This window comes from Macaca nemestrina, chromosome 10 (assembly GCF_043159975.1).
Source record: "Macaca nemestrina isolate mMacNem1 chromosome 10, mMacNem.hap1, whole genome shotgun sequence".
Taxonomy (NCBI): Eukaryota; Metazoa; Chordata; class Mammalia; order Primates; family Cercopithecidae; genus Macaca; species Macaca nemestrina.
This window is the reverse complement of record NC_092134.1, coordinates 64,498,106-64,522,309: the sequence shown is the minus strand read 5'-3', so window position 1 is coordinate 64,522,309 and position 24,204 is coordinate 64,498,106. Positions and strand designations below refer to the sequence as shown.

The 24,204-nt window shown below is 40.0% G+C and overlaps 1 protein-coding gene across 4 annotated transcripts in view; it reads right to left on the bottom strand.

Annotated features, from left to right (window-relative positions):
• LOC105473402 (carboxypeptidase M) overlaps positions 1-2,826 on the bottom strand; it is a 78,820-nt gene extending 75,994 nt beyond the window's left edge. For 2 of the 4 annotated variants that reach the window (XM_011727207.2, XM_071071462.1), the window contains exons 1-2: positions 2,639-2,703; positions 2,179-2,341 (exon numbers count right to left, since the gene is read on the bottom strand). In XM_011727207.2, coding sequence (XP_011725509.1) covers positions 2,179-2,338 — 160 coding nt within the window. In that variant the 5' untranslated portion in view covers positions 2,339-2,341; positions 2,639-2,703. Of the gene's footprint in view, positions 1-2,178; positions 2,342-2,638; positions 2,704-2,804 lie in introns of those variants that run through there. The other 2 variants (XM_011727208.3, XM_071071461.1) reach the window with 2 other exon arrangements.
• Positions 2,827-24,204: the final 21,378 nt, after the last annotated feature.

Sequence of the window (24,204 nt, the reverse complement as noted above, 5' to 3'; positions counted from 1 at the left end):
ACACTTCGGCAACTGACTCCCAGTTACTGGCATACAGTTTAATCTACCACTTGGAGCCAAATGGCAGATTTGGGATTTTTCTTAATCTGAGTTATTATTCAGAACAACATATTCAACACAAATATTTAAACAGTAGTGCCAGATTTCATTTTTACATGATAACTCCTCAAGCCTTTAACCGCAAGAGTGCATACAAGGTAAAAAAAAAAAAAAAAAAAAAATTAAGCCTGCTGACTTTCACTGTGATTGTGGTTTGACATCATGCAGGATAGATCACAATTGCTGATTCATATTAGGAAAGAGAGCCCCCAGCTGTCACAAGCACATTGTGTTTGAAAATACAAAACCTTACCAAATCACTTAGTACTTAAAATTAACAACATCCTCATCGTCTTGTGGTTGAAATGATGACTGAACAATAACTCAAGCTGGTTGTGTTCTATATATATTTTAATTAATAAAATTAGTATTCCTAGATCTTTTTAAATTGCTCTACTCTAGCCCTAGGGGAAAATGATTTCAGAAGGCTGAATATGTATGCTGATTCAAGATATGATTTCTCACACACCCAACCTCTATAATTTTGGATTATAGAGTAATACAGAGTAATCTGGCACCAACTCTTTGGCAATGCTGTTTAAAAACAAAGTTACTATTACACACAGTCCAGGATGTTGACTTTGCATTGTACATAAATACATTTATATAATACTTTTTATTTAATATAGAAGCCATAGCCTTGATTTTTTTTTGAAAAATGATTAAGAATATGGTAATTATGAGACTCTCAATTGACTCAAAAGCTCAGAGCTAAAATCCAGGTAGAGTTTGAACACACCTTACAAAAAGCTGAGATCCAAATTACATACATTTTTTGAAACTTTTGATTTAAGGACTAAGTTTTCTGGTAACCTCTTTGGGAACATCAGGATAATAAAAGATGATTAAGTAATAACGATATCTCGGCTGGGCACTGTGGCTCACACCTGTAATTCCAGCACTTTGGGAGGCCGAGGCAGGAGGATCACAAGGTCAGGAGTTCGAGACCAGCCTGGCCAATATGGTGAAACTCCGTCTCTACTAAAAATTCAAAAAAATTAGCCAGGCGTGGTGGCGCATTCCTGTAATCCCAGCTACTCGGGAGACTGAGGCAGGAGAATTGCTTGAACCCAGGAGGTGGAGGTTGCAGTGAGCTGAGATCATACCACTGCACTCCAGCCTGGGCAACAGAGTGAGATTCCGTCTCAAAAAAAAAAAAAAAAAAAAAGAAAAGAAAAGAAAAGAAAAGAAATAAAAAAGAAATAACGATATCTGATCAAATTATTTGCCTTGTCCGAATGGATGCCTGTGCTGACTATAAAATTCACCATCTGGGAGACCTTGAACAAATTATTTAATTTCTTTGATTCAAACTTGCTGTCTATAAAAATGAAAATAACTTTATGTAGTTTCTAACTTAGAACAATAAATTATTAATGATAAATATGAAAATGCTGGGAAGAGTTTCAATCACTACTAATGTATATTCATTATCTAGCATTGTCTTCTTTAAATGGATACATTTTGAAAACAGCCTTTAATCATAGAACCACTTTTTTGCATAACTTTAAGCCATAGGGTTAATTATACATGACACAAATCTAACCAACAGAATTGTACTACTTAGATTAAAAGAACCTTGCAGAAATGATAGTTTTGCATAACTTTAAATAAAAGACTAATTACACATGACATAGAAATCTTACCAACAAAACTGCATTATTTCAGTTTAAAAGAGACTTGAAGAAATGATATTAACAGTCCAAGTCATATTTAAAGAAGCCCACACAAAGGGGAATTGAAACGGATAAATGGATTTACTTGGGAGTTTATCTTGAAAAGGAACTAAAACACACATCCCAAATAACCAATGTCTGCAAGATCCAAAAAGACAGAACTCCAATAATGCAAAGGACTCAGTGACACTGAATTACAACGGACAAGTCCAGTAAAATTCAGTTCTTCCTACTATTCCTCCCAACAAAAGCAGAAATCAACCAACACGCGTGGTACCGGTTGACCCGTTCTGTGCCACTCAGAGTAGGTGCATGGAAGAGCAGACAGGAAGCTGGGGCATACTTAATGAATACTGAAAGGGAGTACTAAGGGTCTGGGAAAGTGTGCAGAGACGGACCCTACCTTTCACAGATTTCCCAATACTGTGTAAGTGAGTGATAGAACTGTAGTTTTGGGCAACAGTCTTCAAAAACGCTTCCATCCCTTCCTGGTGGTGGTAGTTGAAATCCAGCGCAGCTACCAAAGGCAGCAACAGGTCTAGCCAGAGGTACGGGAAGTTCATGTTCTAGAGATGAACAAAAATAAGAACCTGAGAACACATGAGGGCAGGCGGGGGCATCACCGGCTACGGCTCGGTACTCAGGTCTCAGGGTCTCCCGACACTGACGCTTCCTGCCTTTTAAGGAGGCAAAAGCTGGAAGCAACACCTTCGGGAGTGAGCCGTGCAACCGGGAACGGGAGCACGGGCAGCCTCGGTGCCCTCAACCCAGCCGCCGGCGTCCCCCGCTCCTCCTCCTCCCGGCGCCTCCGCCGCCCAGCAGCTGCCGCAGCTGCGCCCGGCCCCGCGAGCCCCCAGCCTCACCAAGTCCCAGGCGCGCACCTCTACCCGCCCGCGGCTGCCCGGCGGGGCCGGGTGTTATAGCCAGGTCAGGGGGCGGGCGCGCCTGGGCCCCGCCCCCGTTCGTCCCTCCGGCCCACTCCGGAGCCGCGCGGGTGCCTCCCGGGCGGGGCCTCAGCCGCCTTCGCACCTAGCAGAGCCGGCGTCCGCGCTGTGTGCCCTTTGGTGGCGCTGCTGCCGGTACCGGGGGGCGGGCGGCGGAACGGGGCGGAGGGCTGCGGGACATGGAGTCGCCGCTCGCGGACAGCCTTTGCTGGCGCCCCAGGTTAGAAGTGTGTCATCGCCTCGGCCGTGGCTGTGGCCTGGGCAGCCACAGGACGCTCCACTGAGGGACACTCTCTGTCGCTGGCTGCAGCTACTTGGAAGAAGTTTAGGACTCGGCCGGTTTCCTGCGGTTGGCGGTGCCGGGGCCCACCTGGAGCCGGGACGCGTCCGGAGTCCTGGGTGCCCTGAGCCCCGCGCGGGCTCCTGCGGGATGGGCTGCGTCGGCCCTGGCAGGGCGAGCCAAGCTCCCAGCGGTGCCAAGCTGCCCAGCGAGGCTCAGCAATCGCGGGGCTTCAAGAAAGAACGCGCGCCTGTGTGGAAGTTTTAAATCCCACGAAGTGCAGAGTGCAGGATATTTTCCTACAAATTTACATAGTGGGTGGGATTTGAGTAAATTAGAATTGAATTTAAAACTGGAAGTCACATGGAAGAAGGCAGGACCACTGTTGTAAATCCGATGCTTCCCCCACCTGCACCTGAGTCTTAGGCCAATTCCAGGTCTCTCGTCCTAAAATGCTAATTTCTGGAAGGATGGCACAGTCTCTGCAGGAGAGAACGAAGGCTTCACTTAAACCTGAGAGGTGGTTTGTGGCGAAGGCCAGCCCTTTTTACCTCTCTAAAAAAATCATTCTCATTCTCTCTCTCTCCCCCCGCCCCCACTCCGTCTCTGTCCTCTGTCTCCCCCTCTCTCTCTCCCCCTATCTCTCTCCCCGTCTCTCTCTCCCCCTCTCCTCACTTCTCTCTCCCTCTCTCCTGGATTCTCAGTAACCGTGTCAGGGTATTGGGGCCCGTGTCAAGGTCCGGGGGATACAAAAAGTTTGAAAACCACTGATTTCAGATAACATTCCTCTTTTACAGACTAAAAATACGGATGCAAGCCCCCGACTAATTGAATAGAGTTTTTCTCATGGAGGCCCAAGAAAGTGTATTTTTAAAGAGGACCTTGAATGAATCTAATGTGCCTTCAAGAGCTGAGAACTGTTAGATTCCCTGCTCCTTCGTTCTTACAGATACAGATACTTTTCCTAGAATTGAGTTCTCAGGCCTCCCTGAGACTTCCTGTGATTCTGCGGCAGCAGAGAAGAGTGGTTAAAGAGCTGAGGCGCTCACGGGATGGGCGCCAATTCTTGCACGGACAGTCAGTGACTGTGTCGACTCTGTGCCTTATTTTCTGGTCTATAAAATGGAAGTCTTAATTGTACCTGCCTAAATAAAGTTGGCAGGCACATTGTAAGAACAGTGTGAAGTGTTTATTAAATAACCAGCTTAATTCATAACTCTTTAAGGGGAATTTTCCAAGAGTTGAAAAAATATATTTTATATATAAATATATATAATATATATAAAATATATATAAATATATATTATATATGTAATACATATAATATATTTATATATAAAAAGTATATATATTATATATATATATTTTTTGAGATGGAGTCTCGATCTGTTGCCCAGTCTGGAGTGCATCAGCCTGATCTCAGCTCACTGCAACCTGCGCCTCTCAGGTTCAAGCAATTCTCCTGCCTCAGCTTATGGAGTAGCTGGGATTACAGGCACCTGCCACCACTCTTGGCTAATTTTTGTATTTTTACTAGAGACGGGGTTTCATCATGCTGGCCAGGCTGGTCTGGAACTCCCGACCTCAGGCGATCTGCCCACCTCAGCCTCCCAAAGTGCTGGGATTAGAGGCCTGAGCCATGGCGCCCAGCCATCTTTTTTTTTTTTTTTTTTTTTAAGAGAAGTTGCTTTATTATGTGTTTATTTATTTATTTTGAGATACAGTCTCACTCTGTTGCCCAGACTTGAGTGCAGTGGTGCAATCTCAGCTCACTGCAGCCTCCACCTTCCAGGTTCAAGCGATTCTTGTGTTTCAGCCTCTAAAGTACCTGGGATTACAGGCGCGCATCGCCACACCTGCCTAACTTTTGTATTTTTACACCACACCTGCCAAACTTTTTCATTTTTAGTAGAGACCGGGTTTCACCATGTTGGCCAGGCTAGTCTTGAACTACTGGCCTCAAGTGATCCTTCTGCCTCAGCCTGCCAAAGTGCTGGGATTACATGAGTGAGCCACTTTGCCTGGCCCAAGAGTTGGAAAATCTTAATATGACATTGTTTAGTCTTTGAGTAGGTTTTTTTGGTTGTTTTTTGTTTTTGTTTTTTAATTGTGCAGTAGTCACTATGCTAAATGTTATTTCCACTGGATGGGTTAAAGAAGTTCTCCTTTCATTGTTGTTCATTGACTAAGAGGTCTGAGAGGAGGGGGACTAGAGCTTGAGGAGATTAACTTTAGGCAAAGTTACTCTAGGAATGGGAAATGGAACTGAGTGGGAGCAAAGTGAAGGCTTGCTGATGTACCTTAGAAATCGTATCTTATGGACACTGTTTTCCTGCAAGGTGCTGTGGCTGGAGACTGGAAGAAATGGTGGCTTCATCAATACTGGAATGGAGATTGCCAGGATTGTTGTTCTGGAAAAACAGAGATGAGCTATAGCTGAAATTGCTGCCACTGGGGTTCACACTAGGTAGGAAGGGAAGCAACTTCAGGAAGGAGTCAGAGAATGGAGGTAGGGGGTACAGAAGACTGAGTGCTGAAGGTTTAGGAGCTAGTAACACTCAGAGTGCGAGCCAGGGACAGCACTGGCATCACCTGGGAGCTTGTTGGAAATGCAGAATCTCTCACCGCGCTCCAAACCTACTGAATCAGAACACACATTTTAATAGGATTTCCAGATGATGTATATGTACATTCAAGTTTAAGGTGCACTGGTCTAGAGAGAAAAAAGATTTAGTGTTAGAGTATGAAAGATAACAGCAAAATAAAAGGTTCGCCTAATAGAGTAAAATACTGAAGTTTAGAGATTTTAGAGGTGATTTTTTTTTTTTTTTTTTTTTTTTTTTTGAGACGGAGTCTTGCTCTGTCACCCAGGCTGGAGTGTAGTGGCACAATTTCAGCTCACTGCAACCTCCTCCCGGGTTCAAGCAATTCTCCTTCCTCAGTCTCCTCAGTAGCTGGGATTACAGGTGCCCACCACCACACCTAGCTAATTTTTGTACGTTTAGTAGAGATGAGGTTTTGCCATGTTGGCCAGGATGGTCTCGAACTCCTGGCCTCAAGTTATCTGCCTGCCTCGGCCTCCCAAAGTGCTGGGATTACAGGCGTGAGCCACCAGGCCTGGCCCTAGAGATGATCTTTCTAAGCATGGCGCCATTAAAGGTAAAACCATAATAAAAATATTTAAAAATATAAAAATGTATGACTTCTGTACAGGAAGCCTTATAAAGGTTATAAGAAGAAAGGTTTAAATCAGGTTATGAGAAAAATTATAAACTGGAATAAGAAATTAATAATTCTGACAAAATCAAGAATAAGCAAATAAACAGTTCATAAAAGCAGTAACGCAAATAGCTAATAAACGTAGTAACCTGGTAAGCAATCAAAGAATTATAAGTTAAAAAGGTAAAGTAATATTTTGTTTTGCTTATCACAAAGCAAAATTAAAAAGATTGACAATACCTGGAAGTAGACAGGATCTCAGGAAATGACATTTATGCTGTTTCAATGGTATTCTAAATTAATACAATTTTTCTGGAGGGAAGTCTGGGAATAGACATCAAAATTTTAAATGTGCCATTCCTTGCTAGAAATGTATGCTATAAAAGTAATTGAAGATGTGTTGAGTTTGTATATGTTAGGAGCTTCATCAGTGCTGCTGCTTTAAACTGTGACAAAGTAGATAAAATCCAAATGTCAAACAATAGCAGATTGGTTAGATCAGTGGTTCTCAACTTGAGTTAGTATTGCCCACAGCAGACATTTGGAAATATCTGGAGACATTTTTGATTGTCATAACTAGGGATGGGAGCTACTGGCATCTAGTACTGTACTGATAGAGGGCAGGGAGGCATTAAATATCCTTCAATGCACAACACAGCCTCCCACAACAAAGAATTATTCAGCCCAAAATGTCAATAGTGCTGAAGTTGAGACACCCTGGGTTAAAGAATATTATAGCTGTACGATTAATTATTTTTCATAATGTCAATGTAGATCTCTATTTATTCACTTGGAAAGATAAATTGTTCAGGCAAGAAGCAGATAATAAAAGTAAAATGAATAGTAAGATCTCATTTAGATAAAACAAACAAGAAAACCTATTCCCAGCAATATGTTTCTAAGGTTACCAACATGCTGAGTGCTAATCCACTAGTTGCAATGTTTTAATTTGTTTAAAAATCTTTCTGTATTTTCTGAAAAGTTTTTCCAGCAAACATGCATTGCTTTTTTAAATCAGAAAAAAATGAAGGCATTTCCTCTGCAAAGCGGAGGAAAAAGCAGAAAAGTGTTAGAGAGGACCAATGACTAATTCTGAATGAAAACAGAATCTAAATGTCTTAGAGTGAATTACAAAAGTGAAGAGGAGGTAAAGATCACTGGAAATGGGAAATTAAGGAATGAAAAAGCCAGAGTATTGGATCAATTCTGTTTAAGGACTCTGAATTTCCCTAAGATAGTAGCAGGAACTGGGACAGAGGGAACAACTATAGTCGGGGGCTAAGTACCTCAATAGATGTCAACAAGAATGAGAACAGTGTAACTAGACTTTGTGACTTTCAAACTTTTTTCTTTTGAAAGTGTCACAAGAAAATCTGAACAAGATAAAAGAAAAAATTTAAAGTTACAAATTTTACATACCTGGAAACAACCATTCTTAAAACACATTTAGGAGCGGGGTATGGTGGCACACGCTGTAGTTCCAGCTACTCAGGAGGCTGGGGCAGGAGGACTGCTTGAGCCCAGGAGTTTGAGGTTGCAGTGAGCCATGATCGCACTGCTGCACTCCATCCTGGGTGACAGAATGAGACTGTCTTAAAAAAAAAAAAAAAAAAGCCCAAACCCCAAAACAAACACACACACACACATTTAGGTATTAATCAGTGCCCTAATGTGGAATATTTGTTTCTGGTATTTCATTATTATACACAGCACATCTATAAACATTCTCAGAGCTAAATCTTTGAGCACACATTACCTCCTTAGGATCAATTCTTAGACATGTAATTGCTAGGTTAAAAAGCATGTACATTTTTAAGACTTAAAATATTTGGCCAAATTATACTCATATAAAATGTCAAATGTATAATTTTTTAAATGTTAAAAAGCATTCTCACACAAATATAGAATAAGCACAAGTCAAGTTTTAACTTATTAATGAGGAAACCAGTAGGATAACAAAGTCAGTTCAAAGAAAGACATGAGAAAATATGCGTGTATATATACACACACACACATCTATATGTGTACATATATTATGTATTTCTATTTATATGTGTATATACATATATTATGTGTATATATAACTATATATACATAGATATTATGTACATATATCTGTAAGTATATACATAGATATATAAATATATCTGTAAGTATATACATAGATATTATGTATGTATATCTATAAGTATATACATAGATATGTACATATCTATATATGTATACATATGTATCTGTGTATATACATTTACCATGTACATATATCTATGTATATATATCATGTACATATATCTATAATATATACATATGTATATGTTATGTATATATGTATATATACATCCCATAATGTATATGATGCATATACATGTATACATAATATATACATATGTATATACTTATAGTATTATATACATATAGTATATGTATTGTGTACACATACCTATATACATATGTATATTATGTATATATGTACTATATATGATATAAATATATAAATATACATCCTATATACATATGTGCATAAATATATAAAAAAGAGAATACTAAAATCATTCTACATTATTGCTAAATTAGATATAAATCTGATTAATGTTTTACAGGGTGATAAACCATAACGTTTGGTGCTATCTTTACAGAGCAGAAATTATTTCCATCTGTGCAGGACAGAAATTATATCTCCACTGGACAAAAATATAGCATCTCACCATTTTTCTACAAGCTAACATTTGAATTTGCAGTTGTAAAATGTGCAAATCCATAATAACGAGTCAGAATTCAATTCACCTTAGATGGACTGGTTAGGCAATGCCTAACATGAAAACAAATTATGCAATCATATTTTGCTTTCCAAGTTTTGGAAAATTTTTTCTGACCAAAGGTCATTCCAATTTACAGTCCTTACCGGTGATGTGTGAACATGCCTGTTTGGCCTCTCATGATTACTATTATCTCTTTTAAAAAATTTGCCAGTTTCATAGATAAAAATGAAATCTCATAATTTTAAGTTTTAGTATTAATGTGACTGAACATTTCTCTCATAGTCTTTTTTTTTTTTTTTTTTTTGAGACTGAGTCTCGCTCTGTCTCCCAGGCTGGAGGGCAGTGGCGCGATCTCCTCTCAGGGCAAGCTCCGCCTCTTGGGTTCACGCCATTCTCCTGCCTCAGCCTCCCGAGAAGCTGGGACTACAGGCGCCCGCCACCACGTTCAGCTAATTTTTTTTGTATTTTTTTTTTAGTGGAGTCAGGGTTTCACCGTGTTAGCCAGGATGCTCTCGATCTCCTGACCTCGTGATCCGCCCGCCTCGGCTTCCCAAAGTGCTGGGATTACAGGAGTGAGCCACTGCGCCCAGTCTCTCATAGTCTTATTGAACATTTATTGTTCTTCTTTAAAAAAAATAGTCTATTAATAGCTTTTGCTCATTTTTCTGGTTGTGTATTAGTCTTTTCCTTCTGGATTCATAGTTTTTGACATATTCTTACAGTTTATTCTTAAATTATAAAATAATTTATATTTTCTTCTATTTTTATTTCTTTGGTAGTTTTATTTTTTCATTTACTTTTTCTTCTTTCATCTCATTTTTTAAAATTAAATTTTTTTAGAGCAGTTTGAGATTTGCAGAAAAATTGAACAGAAAGTATAGGGTTCCCATATGCCCTTTTCCTGCCTTACCCACATACACAGTTTCCCCTATTATTAATATCTTGCGTTAGTGTGTCACATCTGTTAAAATTGATCAGCCAATATTGATACATTATTATTAACTAAATCTATAGTTTACGTTGCATATGCTATGAGTTTTGACTAATGTAAAATGGCATGTAGCCAACATTGCAGTATCATACAGAATAATTTCATGGCCCTGATGATCCCCTGTGCTCTTCCTGTTCATCCCTCTCTCCCTCCCCCAGATTTATATTTTTAATCCACTTGGAATTTATTTTCATCTAGTGTGTGAACTATGTGTTAATTGTGTGAAGACATTGTTCTGTTAGGACCTATGATTCCAATCCTTAATCCCTACCTACCAAAGGTTCTCCTGAAATATATATGCCCAGAACACCAGGCCAAGCAACACATCCTTCTTATTACCAACTCGGGCTTTGGTCTCCAAATGTTTGAGTAGAACCATCATCCAAATGAGAAGGGCTGGGGGATTTGGCACTGTGAGGTTCCTCTTGCTTAGATGAGACACTGAGACTTTTAGCAGCTCTCATTGAAACAAGAAGAGAACACCTTAACATGTTGGAATTGGGTTGCAATTTGTTCTTTATTATAAAAGTTCTGAGATCATGTCCTTTCTATATTTTTAAAATTATTGTGGCATAAAACATATAAAATTACCATCTTAACTGTTTCTAAGTGTGCAGTGCAGTGTGTTAACTCTATGCACACTGTTGTGCAATAGAGCTCTAGAACTTTTTCAAACGTTGCAAAACTGAAACTCTATACCCATTGAACAACAACTCACCTTTTCCCTGTCTCTCCTGCTCCTGGCTACCACCATTCTTTCTAAGAGTCTGATTAGTTTAGATTCCTAATGTAAGTGGAATCATGCAATATTTGTCTTTTTGTGACTGGCTTATTTCTGTTCCATTGGTCAATTTGTCTATTTTTGTGCTACAGAAGTAATTTGAAGATGTGCTGAGTATATATATATATATATATGTATATGTATATGTTGGGAGCTTCATAGGTGCTGCTGCTTTAAATTGTGACAAAGTAGATACAACCTAAATGTCAAACAATAGCAGATTGGTTAGATCAGTGGCTCCTAATGGGGGGCAGTATTGCCCTCAGAAGACATTTGGCACTATCTTGAGACATTTTTGATTGCCATGACTAGGGGTGTGTGCTACTGGCATCTAGTACTGATACCGGGGACGGGGAGGCTGGTTTTATTTTTTACTTTTTGTATTATTTGTTTATTTATTTATTTTATTTATTTTTTGAGATGTAGCCTTGCTCTGTTGCCCAGGCTGGAGTGCAGTGGCGTGATCTCGGCTCACTGCAACCTCTGCCTCCCAGGTTTAAGTCGGTTTCCTGTTACAGCCTTCCAAGTAGCTGGGAGGGTTTAAGCAAGTCTCCTGTCACAGCCTCCCAAGTAGGTGGGACTATAGGTGCATGCCACCATGCCCAGCTAATTTTTGTATTTTTAGTACAGATGGGGTTTCACCATATAGGTCAGGCTGATCGTGAAATCCTGACCTCAGGTGATCCACCCACCTCGGCCTCCCAAAGTGCTGGGATTACAGGTGTGAGCTACTGCACCCAGCCGAGGCTGTTTTGATTTTTGTAGCTTTGTAATATGTTTTGAAGTCAGAAAGTCTGATGCCTCCAGCTTTGTTTTTCTTTCTCAAGATTACTTTGGTTACTTTGGGTCCTTTGAGATTCCATTTGAAGTTTAGAATTTCTTTTTCTGTTTCTGCAAAGGAATACCATTGGGATTTTGAGAGGGATTGCATTAAATATGTTTATTTTGGCTAGTATGGCACTTTTAACAATATTAAATCTTTTAATCCATGAACACGGCATGTCTTTCTGTTTATTTGTGCTTTCCTACAGCTTTTTGTTGCTGTTTTGTTGTTGTTGCTAACATATGTTTGCATGAGTGTGTGTATGTGCATGAGAGAGTTTTAATAGTTATTAAGGTAGTTTAATTACTGTTTTTAGTAGTTGGTAGTTGTTTTCTTAAGTCCACACATTTCTTAAGTCCACATTTAGAAAAATGTTGCTGAATGCTGTGTTTCCTGTTTCAGGGACTTTGTGGGTGAAGTGATAACTTTACTTGACTGTTGCATTTCAGTGTCAAAAACACATTGGCTTAGATTTTAGAAGAAAGTAAAGCTTATTGAAAACAGTCAGGTGGTCTTCTAACTCTTCTTAGCCAAGTGTAAACCTTAATAGATGTTACTACTCTAATGTCAAGAAAATCTGAACCTCAAGGAGGTGCATTAAGAAAAAGTAAGGGGAAAGGGCATTTGCTAAAAAAAAAAAAAAAAAAAAAAAAAAATTTCCTACTAAGGATCCATCTCCTAGCAAATGTCTATATAATGAGTACTTACTATGTGGATACAGGTAAACAAAGTTCAAATCCCAATTCCATGACTATCTAAACTTGAGCAAATCACTTAACTCCCCTCAGCTTCTGTTTTCTCATCTATAAAATCTTGTCTATAAAATTGGGAAAATCATAGTATTTACCTTATAGGGTTATTAAATGAAATAATATATGCAACAGTGCTTAAAACAGTACCTCATAAAGTAAAATATAAATGTCACCTATTATTATTTTAACTCCACACCAACTCATCAATTCATCAAACATTTAAACAGCACCTATTCCTCTGTTTATTCTGCTGTTACAACTGTCAATAACAATAGCTTACACTTACTACATTTTGTACCAGGTATTGCTGATTTTTTTTTTTTTTTTTTTTTTTGAGACAGGGTTTGGCTCTGTTGCCCAGGCTGGAGTGCAGTGGTGTGATCACAGCTCACTGTAGCCTTAACCTCCCAGGCTTAAGTAATCCTCCCACCTGAGCCTCCCGGGTAGCTGGGACTGCAGGTGTATACCACCACACATGGCTATTTTTTGTAGATAGGGGTCTCACCATGTTGCCCAGGCTGGTCTCAAACTCCTGGCCTCAAGTGATCTGCCTGCCTCGGCCTTAAAGACACATTTTCTTGAAATTTCACATGTAGAATATAATGCCTTATACTAATGCTGCTCAATGATTCTTTCTATTGCCTGCTGCTTCTCATGTATCTCAGGGAGTTTAGGTATTTATCTTAAGCTGGGATCTCCCCCAGTACTAAACCTACCTCCTTCAAACTAGCTCCCCCAACTCAGATCAGTACCCCCAGCAAAATTGGATTTGCTTGTTTTTGATAAAAATAAAAAAAGAAAGTGACCTTGCAATTCTTCAGAATGAAAGATTGCTATTTATAGCTAGAGATAAGAAAATTGTTAGTGAAAAGCTAGATGGTTTTTGTTAAGGTCCAAGACAATCCTTTCCCTAAACTACCATAGGGTGATGTCTAAACAGTGGGACTCAGAGATTTAAAGAATATATCTCAACTCAAACACTCTCTGTTTAAAACAAGGACTCTGTAGTCTGGGCTGTGCATCTTTTAAAAACTGTTCCTTTATTTTTTTATTAGTAGACTTTGTTTTTTAGAACTGTATGTCTTTTTAATAAGCATTTCTCTAGAAATTGTGACTGTGTTGTCTGTTTGTTATGCAAGTTGTCTATCAAAAACCAAACAGAGCAGTTCTTTTATTTTGGATGTGCAACTGTAAATACATTAGCTTTCCTTTGAGAGATTTAGAAAGGATTTGTATACACACTTATGTTCATGATAAATTTCTGAATCCTAGAATTTTTCATGGCACAAAGAAAGAAAAGAATTGAAAAAATGCTATCTAAATAATCAAAAAGCACACTTTAGGCAGAATATAAAAATACACAGCAGCGACTACAAAATCATGCACCATTATTACACTATTGTCCCTCGTTGGCACTATGTCACTGTGAGAGTAAACCTATTTCTGCTTTGCCCCACTCTCTGATTTTTAATTATTCATTCATTTCCTTATCAATTACTTATTGTTTACTCTGTGTCAGGCACTGCAGTAGCTCCTAGGGAATACAACTGTAAACAAGACAGAACAAATCTCTGCCCTTGGGTAGCTTACATTCTACAAGAGCCAAAAATCTCCACTAAAGAATTTCATATGTTCAAAGAAACCTATGATCTTTCTTGAGGTGCTGGCATGATATTACTTCCTGCCTCTTGTGTCTTATCCCTTAGTGGTTTGTACCACATTCTGTACTGCTTAAAATGACCTTCTTAGCTTCACATTCCATCTACTGTTGGTGAAGCAAAATTAAAGTGTAATCAGATCAAAGTTTGACACTCCAGTATGTTCTAACACATCAGCTGAGAAACAATGTCAGGAAAAATCTAAACATTTGAAATTAATTTCAGTTCAGGAAGATACCCCAAACAGAGTGAGTGAAGCATCAAATGGTACAATTTTTTGTTTCCCCCATGGCATCTAGGTCAGTGCTCAGTGCATGCTTCCTGATTTATAAGTGTTATTCTAGGAAGAATAGAGCGTCAATAGATTATATGTAATAACTGAAATAGTAAATTATTAAAAGCAAGGTCTGTAGAACCACACCATCTTACTTTAAACCCCAGCTCTGTCACTTACTGTGTGCCCTGAGCAAGCCACTGCACCTCTTGGTGCATTCATGTCCTTCTGTGTAAAATGGGCTAACTCATGGTATTGATCTTAGAGGATTATGGTGACCTTACAGTGCATATATTAAATGAGTTAACATAGACAATGAGTTTAGAACAAACAGTGCCTGGCATGTTATAAATGCTTTATAAGTCCCAAGCAGAATTCATTTTTATTACTATTACCATCTAGTGAAGATGAACAAGATAGAAAGGGAACAACAGATAGTATATGTTTACATTTATCTTATTTATTTCCACATCACAGCTCCTTCCAACATATTTCCAATAGTAGAATAGATCTTTATCAATGATAAATTTGTGATAATTTACAATTACAAAGCAATTGTTACAACAGTGACTTTTTCTCTTCAACTCATGATCTTTGAGTGCAAAAGTAATGCTAACTTCTCCTACTATACTTTGTTTATATTATAGATTTGCAAGAAAACTTCTTGGCTCTAATAAGGCCGATTTCCAAAGCAAAGGCAGTCCTATTTAGCTGCATTTAATCTGGATTTTGTGATATCAAACAATCTGACATAACAACAGATGAAAGTCATACTCTTGTCTCTTTAGGAAACAATATACTTACTGAAATTTATTTCTTTTCTAGCTTTGTTTCAGATGTCGAGAAAACTATTTTTAGATTTAAAAAACTGTATATTTGAGAAAGAATTTGTCATCTTTGTTAATACTCTGCACCTGTAGCAGAAAGAAAGGGCGGGGAGTGTGGGAAGAAGGGAAAAATGTATATATAGCAGAGTGACAAAGAGACTGTTTGAAGATAGTTAATAATTTGTAAGTTCCTCTAATCATTTACTTTTTAATGACCCTTTTGAAAACAGCATGTATCATATCTATTCAACAATGACCTCTGGAAAGTTAAATTATAAATATACTCAGACAATAGCCAAACAAATTCTTTTGTCTCCTCATGACTCATGATTAACTGGTTCATTCATTCCTTCTGTTAACAATTATTTAATGAACATCTAATAATATGCTAAGCACTGTGAATACCATGGTGTAAAAGAGAAACATAGTCCTCACTTTGATAGAGTTCATATTGTATTGGGAAAGACGATACAGAGATAAGCGGTCACTCTGTTACCATTTTGATGCATATTACAAAAAGAAAATTACAGGATATTATGAGACATACTATCAGAACGTGCTTACTTTTTTTTCTTTTTAGAGACAGGTTCTTGCTCTGTTGCCCAGGCTGGAGTGCAGTGGTATAATCATAGCTCACTGAAGCATTGAACTTCTGGGCTCAAGCAGTCCTCCCATCTCAGCCTTCCAAGCAGCTGGGACTACAGGCACATGCCACAACAACCAGCTAATTTATTTTTTGTAGATATGAGGCCTCACTTTGTTGTGCAGGATGGTCTCAAACTCTTGGCTTCAAGTCATCCTCCCAGCTCAGCCTCCCAAAATACAGGCATGATAGGCATGAGACACCACCATGCCTGACTCCTTCATCTTGTTTTTTCTTTTTTTCTTTTTTTTAATTGCAGTAAAGAAATGACAAGGCAGCAGAGCAGAAAGACTGGAGTTACCACTCAAATCAGTCTTTCTGAGAACTCAGAGGTTAGGATTTTTAAAGATAGTTTGGTGGGCAAGGGGCTAGGTAATGGGTACTGCTGATTAGTTGGGAAAGAAATCACAGGGGTGTGGAAAACTGTCCTCGAGAGCTGAGTCTGCCTCTGGGTGGCGGCCACAGGACCAGTTGAGTCATGAGTCATGAGTCCGGGTAGGATCAGTTGATGGCCAGAATACAGAAACCTGAAAAACATCTCAAAAGACCAATCTTAAGCTCTACAATAGTGATGTTATCTATAGGAGCAATTGGGAAAGTCACAAATCTTGTGACCTTTGGCCACATGACTCCTGAGCAGTAAGGGATTATGAAATTATACCTATATTTTAGCAGAATTCAGGCCCCTCCAATAACCCTAATCTTGTGACCTTTCATTAGTTTTCACTCTCTGGGCAAAGAGGAGATTAGTTTTAGGGAGGGACTATTATCATCCTTGCTTCCAGGTGAAACTATAAACTAAATCCCTCTGATGGTTAGCTCGGTCTGCCCCCAGGAATGAGCAAGGACAGCAGCCTGTGAGACTGGAAGCAAGATGGAGTCAGTCATGTTAGACTTTTCTTGCTGTCATAATCTTTGCAAAGACGGTTTCAGTTCCCTCCCTTGTGCTTCAGCACATCTCAGTCCTGAGGTGTGAGCTGGGGAGGTGGGAAAAGGCTGACAGCGGCTCTAACTTCTTCCTATTGACAGGGGTATAGTTGGGGCAAGGGTTGCCCCCAGGGGAAGAGGAGTGAAACCATTTTGCAGTTTTCTGTATATATTCCCAGGTGCCTTGTTGGGTCCCCAGTGTTGGTATAATAAAAACATTAGTATTCTTTTTTAAATTAATACTCGTTTAAACTGATAACACTTTATTTTTTTATTTTATTTTTTATTATTATACTTTAAGTTCTGGGGTACATGTGCACAACATGCAGGTTTGTTACATATGTATACATGTGCCATGTTGGTGTGCAGCACCTGTTAACTCGTCATTTACATTAGGTATATCTCCTAACGCTATCCCTCCCCACCACACCCTCGCCCCATGACAGGCCCTATTTGTGTGATGTTCCCCTTCCTGTGTCCAAGCGTTCTCATTGTTCAATTCCCACCTGTGAGTGAGAACATGCAGTGTTTGGTTTTCTGTCCTCACGATAGTTTGCTGAGAATGATGGTTTCCAGCTTCATCCATGTCCCTACAAAGGACATGAACTCATCCTTTTTTATGGCTGCATAGTATTCCGTGGTGTAACATTAGTATTCTTATCCACATCGTTAGTATAGCACTTAAGAGAACAGTAAACTACAAGAGACCTAATGTAAGGTGTGAAAGTCTTAGCTTCAGGAGTCCTTGCAGAACTGAGCTGAAGCCTTGAGGGATTCAGGTGAATATCCCCAAGAACCAATCAGATATGAGTCATTAATATAGGCTCAAAAACAATGGACAAGGCTAGAATTTTTCTTTTCTTTTCTTTTTTTTAGGCAGGGTCTCACTCTGTTGCCCAGGCTGAAGTGCAGTGGCATGATCAGAGCTCACTGAAGCCTTGACCTCTGGGGCTCAAGTGAACCTGCCACCTCAGCCTCCTAAGTAGCTGAGACTACAGGTGTGTACCACCACACCCAGCTAATTTTTAAATAAATTTTTGTAGAGATGGGGTCTCCCTATGTTGCCCAGGCTGGTCTCGAACTTCTGGGCTCAAGTGATTCATCCTCCTGCCTTGGCCTCTCAAAATGTTGGGATTACAGGTGTGAGCCACTGTGCCCAGCCAAGGCTAGAATCTAATAACAGGCATGCTATAGGTTTTTTTTGAGACATAATTTTTCTCTCTCCAGTTTTCCATTTTTACCAAAGACAAATCATAGCGGGACCAATTTATTTGCAAAATAAGCTTTAGTCTTATTTATACTAGGCCTAATTGTTTGCATAAAACATAGCATGAATAACTATTTGTTATATAGATCTTTTTAAAAAATTGGCTTTGCTGGATCTTTTTTTTAATAAGGAATCTCAGATTAGACCTTTTAAAATCATCTCGAGCCCAGCCAAAGATTTCATTGTGCCTGCAGATACCTGTATGAATTGAATGAATTCCTCTTTTCTAGAGGTACCAAAATAACTTGGGATTCCTAGGCCTATCAGAAAGGGACATTTTTACTTACCACGGGTTAGGAACCTTGTAAAAACAAGGTGGCCAGTTTTTCCAAGGGGTTTTTATCGGCTCTAGAGCTCAACCCCAATTCCTCAAAGCAGTCTGAAAAGTCTGAAAACATGTCATTCCAGTCAAAGCCTTGGAAAAATAACTAGTGTCTCTAATAGTGTCCTGTTACAAAAGAAAACAGATGCTTACTGAACGTATGCAAATAGCTATGTTACCGTAAATTAAGTATACTTACAGTTTCCAAATTATAGAGAAATAAGGTAGAGAGAAAGAAATGTGCTCCAAATTGTGCTCACTGGAGTATATTTTACTCAGTTGTTAAAAGCTATAAATATCTCCAAATAAAAAAGTTTTCTTGACTCTGAAAAACACAAAGAATAAGCAACGTTTTGAGCAAAAAATCATAAAAATATTATTTTGGTCTTCTATTTGCTCAGTCCATGAAAGTAACTCCTGTTCTGCTCAATATTCTTGAACACATAAGCTCTCCATGAAAGTCCTAGCAGTTTTCCCCTCTATTCCAGTGGCACAACCTCCAAAGTCATCAGAAACCTGCATCCAAGAGCACAGAAGGTGCTCATTGAGTTGAAATGGGGTTAAGTGGAGGTCAAAAAAGCTTCCAGAAGATGGATTTGTTTAAGCTGAAACTTGAAGGATGAAGAAATAGAAAATCCAGGCAGAGGAAATAGTATGTTTTATTTTACATATTCAGGTAGTTTTTATCGTATATCTTTGCACACATTAGAAATAATCTTGAGGCTGGGTGCAATGGCTCATGCTTGTAATCCCACCACTTTGGGAGGCCAAGATGCATACATCACCTGAGGTCAGGAGTTCAAGACCAGTCTAGCCAACATGGCAAAACTGCATCTCTACTAAAAATATGAAAAATAGCCAGGCGTGGTGGCATGCACCTGTAATCCCAGGTACTCAGGAGGCTGAGGCAGGAGAATCACTTGAACCTGGGAGGCAGAGTTTGCAGTGAGCCAAGATTGTGCCATTGCACTCCAGCCTGGGCAACAGAGTGAGACTCTGTCTCAAAATAAATAAATAAATAAATAAATAAATAAATAAATAAATAAATAAATTTTATATAATGACTATTTTATCTATATTATTATTATTATTTTTGACAGGGTCTTGTTCTGTTGCCCAGGCTGGAGTGCAGTTGCACAATCAGGGCTGACTGCAGCCTTGACTTCCCAGGCTTAAGGGCTCCTACTGCCTCAGCCCCCAAAGTAGCTGGGACTACAGGTGTGTGCCACCATGGCCAGCTTTTTTTGTTTGTTTGTTTGTTTGTTTTTGGTAGAGACAAGGTCTTGCTATGTTGCCCAGTCTGGAAATTCGATTTTTATAAAAATTTATACTAATGTCATAATTTCAACCCATTTCTAGCATCCCCACTCACCAAACAGCTCTAATAGCTGTTCCCCATCCTAAAGCAAACTCTCAAGATCCAAAATAGTCTAACAAACAAGACCCAAACCTTAAGGACCTCCGGCTTTGCCAAGATAGGCTTTTATCTGACTCCTATTGGGGATGACATTCAGGCTATAGATGAGTTATTTTAGTTTTGCCTTACCAGAGTCAACAGCAACATTGAAACTTAAGTTTTCTAATTGTCCCCTTAATCTGTTCCCTTGAGCACCCTGGATTTTATTATCTGACTGTAATAGCTAGAATATGGGGATCAGATAAATACTGCTAACAATTTATTTTTTGGAGTTTATATTGAAAGTTCATATTGAAACTATCTGTTTTATGACCTTAAATTATCATTCATGAGGAAGATGGAAGAGAGATGAGGGCCTGAGGGGGTAGGCATTAGGGAAATGAGAATTTTTGACATAAGAGACTGGCATGAAAAAATAACCCCAAGATATTCAGGTAATAAAACTAATGCATTATTGATCAGCCCATCAGATTATGTGTTTTTCAGTTTCTAGGGTCTGTCTTTTAGAGTATATAGGGAGTTGGGAAGGCTTTGGGGTTTTGGGGGGAGGGTAGGGAGGAGGTCCCTGTACTCCATTTATCATCTCTCTTGAACTGCAGAACTGGGTTTTAAAATCCAATTTAGTGTAACCCCCAGTCAGAATGAAGCTTGGTTGCCTGCATATAGCTACAAAGTTAGGAATAAATAGTCTCAATGATTAGACTCTCATCATCTCCGTAATAAGATAAATTGCAATGAAGGGTAATTCAGTAAGGACTTGGAAGCCTGGAATTGCTCCAGAAGTAAAAAGTCTTGCTAGAATCCTGCATCTTTTGGTTCACGGGCCATTTATTGCTGCCACACAACCCAGTAAACATGCCAATATATACTGTGGCTAAATATGATGCTCTAACCTTGGACCATTGCTCAGTAGCCAGTGGCAGATTGGAGTGGAGGTAAAAGTACTCAGAACTTGGTGCCCCACAGTTATCTGTGGGAATACATATTTCCTCCACTAAATGGTAAGCTCCCTGAAGACACAAAATAGACTTTATTCCTTTATCCTCCATCAGGCCTATCAAGTATTTTGCATGTATTAGAAACTATTTTTTTTTGTTAGAAGTACAGATTCTGGACTCACACCTGTAATCCCAGCACTTTGGGAGGCTGAGGTGGGTGGATCACTTGAGTCTAGAAGTTCAAGACCAGCCTAGCTAACATGGTGAAATCTCATCTCTACAAACAATACAAAAATTAGTTGGACCACATACCTGTGGTCCCAGCTACTCAGGGGGCTGAGGCAAGAGGATCGCTTGAGCCAGGAGGTCAAGGTTGCCGTAAGCCGTGATTGTGCCACAGCACTTTAGTCTAAGCAACAGAGCAAAACCCTGTCTCAGAAATAAGTAAATAAATTAAAAAGTACAGATTCTGGAGCCCAGTAGATAAGGATTCAAATTCTGAGTGCCAACATGACTGTGGTTCGGTGTTTAAAGTTGTAATCAGGAATTCACCACTTACCACCTTCATCCTCTTCCTGGCATTAACTCCTGTAAGCTTCAGTTTCTTCTTTAGAAATGTGGATAATTGGTAGCACCTACCTCATAAGGATGTTGTGAGCGTTAAATGAGATTGTCCACATAAAGTACTCAACAATGTGTCTGGCATTCAGTAAATGTTGCTATTATCAATGGAGGTTTTGCAGTAAGTGTTCAAGGAAGGTATATTAGGTTGCTGAATTATGGATCATGCTGGTGGTGCACAAGTAAGTGAACACAGTTGAGGCACAGCAATGGAAAACTGCAGGTGAGGCTGGCTTCAGAACGGCATGTTCAGGAACTCAAATGATAGCACCCAGACCTGGTTTCTCTCATTTCAGATCCTGGCATTGCATTCACTGTGTTTGCTCCATTCTCAGACAGCCTCTCCTCTCCAGGTCAAGACCTGGAAGAAAGAGTCTGCTTCCCTCGAAGTCAAATCAAAGCGTCAGCTAGGTCTTGTTGGCTTGCATTGGGTGAATGGAGATTATGCACCTGTGCCTGAGCCAGCCTCTGAGGCCAGAGGATGCAGTGTGCTTGGGCCTTGTTCACGGGCTCATGCCTGGAGTGAGGGGGCAGACAGCCACTCCTAAACCATATTGACTAAGAGTGGAGGCAGGGCTGGTTCCTCAGAGGGAAATTAAGGTGCATGTTCTAAAAGAAGGTGAATAACTGCTGTGTAGAAAAAGATAGCTCTTGAAGGGTGGTAAATAATTAATATAAAGTAGCATTGACGCTTCAAGAAGATATACCATTAAGGTATATCTTCATTCGCCCAATGCACGCCAACAGGGTATTGAAAAAGGTAGGAAATAATTAATATACTACATTATGTTATATGTTAGTGTTATAAATCTTGGATTTCAGGGAATGGAAATCTTATTTTGTAGTTTGTAACAGTAAAGCAAGTAGGAGGGAAAGGGAAATAGATTTATATTGTGTTGATTTAGCTAAACTGGAACTGGGTTTCCCTGAATTTTTTTCCCTGCATGGTTGTGGATTGATTGGGTCACACAGAAGCTTTGTCCAAGATTTGGAAGGTAGGAGTTAAGTGCCTATTCTTTTCATGCTCAGGTCAGTCCAGGGCACTAGAGCCACTGTAGCTCACACACATTGTTGCTTCTCTGCTGGCTCACCTGAGAGGCATGGGGCAGCAGCTGGGTCCACCAGCTCTTATAGATCCTGCCAGATTGCCTCCTTCAGCTGCCGCGACCCCCAGGCCAGGTATGTATTTATTCCTGACTAAGGTGCCGCTGTTCTTCAAAGTGATCCTCATGTGGAAGTGGTAGGCCTGGAGGTGGGGAGATACCATCCTGGGTTCCAGTCTGTCTGGAGGCCAGTTCATCCCCACAGGCTCTAGTTTGTCTTTACCTTCTCCAACTTCATGTCCATCTTTCCTTGCCAACTATCTTCCCTGCAGACTGCAGACCCAAGCACCAGGTGCAGAAGCCGTATCACAGAACTTTTAATGAGCTCCCACAATTGCATAAGATCTAATCCTTAAAACAAATCCCTTAGTCTATATCACTCCCAGTGGTTCTGCTTCTCTGATTGAATTCTGGAACATGGAATGAAACACATGGACTTTAAAGTCTGACAGCTTGGCAATTGTGTGATCTTGGGAAACTCACTCAACCTCTCTGAGCCTTACTTTCCTCAAGTGTTAAACGAGAACACTAATCCTTTCCTTTTAGGATTGTTGTGATATAATAAATAAAAATCACTTAACAATTCTCAAACTTCAGCAGCATTCAACAACGTTTCTGGGGCTCTCAGGTTTTGGGAATATACTAGAGAACAAGGCAAGCATGTCCCTGACCCGATCATGCTTAGGGTTTAGCTGGGGATACAGGTAAATTAACCAGAGTGTAGTAAGTACAGTGTGGTAAGTATTCCTACAAGGAAAAGAAGGAGTAGCATGGGAAGACTAGCTTCATCTTGGTGGTGAGTAGGGGAGAGGAGTATGTCAAGGAAGGATTCCCAGAGGAAGTGGCGTCTACACTGGGCCCCGGGGACAGATGGAAATCTGTCATTTTAGGAAGACGTTATTGTGTGTGCAAAGCTGAGAGGCAAAGGAGAGCCTGGAGGTTCTCATCATCGTTAGGGTTCACATTGCAGATGCCAAGTGCTGGCCGTGCCAGCCCCCACCACCAGCGAGTGGGTCGTGTGTCCAGAGCAGGGAGGAGGCATGGAAACTGGGAGGTGGCAGAGCCCAGGGAGCAGAGCAACCAGGAGCCCAGAGGCCTCTTGGAACCACCTAGACTGGCTATGAGCACACCCTGGACTGGGAATGGAAATGCAAGCCTATTTTAGGGCAGTATTCTAGCAAGTAAACATGACTTCCTAAGAAGAGGGAAAGGAGGAAGGGCAGAAAGAAAGGAGCCAGATGCCATGAGTTACACAATGTGCCAGCAAAGGCTATGGGGAACCATGTGAGGGGAGGGAGGAAGCTGCAATCCGTGGGTGGGTTTTTGCTGAATTGGAGTTTCCTCTCTCCTCTCCGGGACATGCTGTGCTATGCCATGTTGTGCTATGGCATTTGAGATTATCTGGGGGCCAGAAGGACTTCATATCCAAGTAATAATAAGGGTATATCTTTTTGAAGCATCAATGCTACTTAAGGATTGCTTTTTGGGGGGAAAGTCTATCTTATTTTAAAAATGTACCTAATAGATATTTCATAGAACAGAATGCAAGTATGTTTTGGGTTTTTTCTTAGGATAAATTTGAACCTTCAAGGAAATGCCTCCGCTGGGGAGAGCTGTTCCCTGCTCTTCCCTTAGACTCAGGTTAGCCAGTACGAGGCTACTTTGTTCTGGCATTGAGAGTACTTGGGCAGAGAAAGAGAAGTTTAAAGCCCAGGTGAGAGTCTAGTCTGAACTTTCTTTTCTCTGAAGGCTAGGTCTTGCCAGCCCCACATCTCCAAGACTGGCTACATGATCTGTGGGACCCAGTGCAAAATGAAATTATTAAGAATTTCAAGGTGGTGACAGCATTGCACTAAAAGCATGGGGCCCTTCTAAGCAGAGGG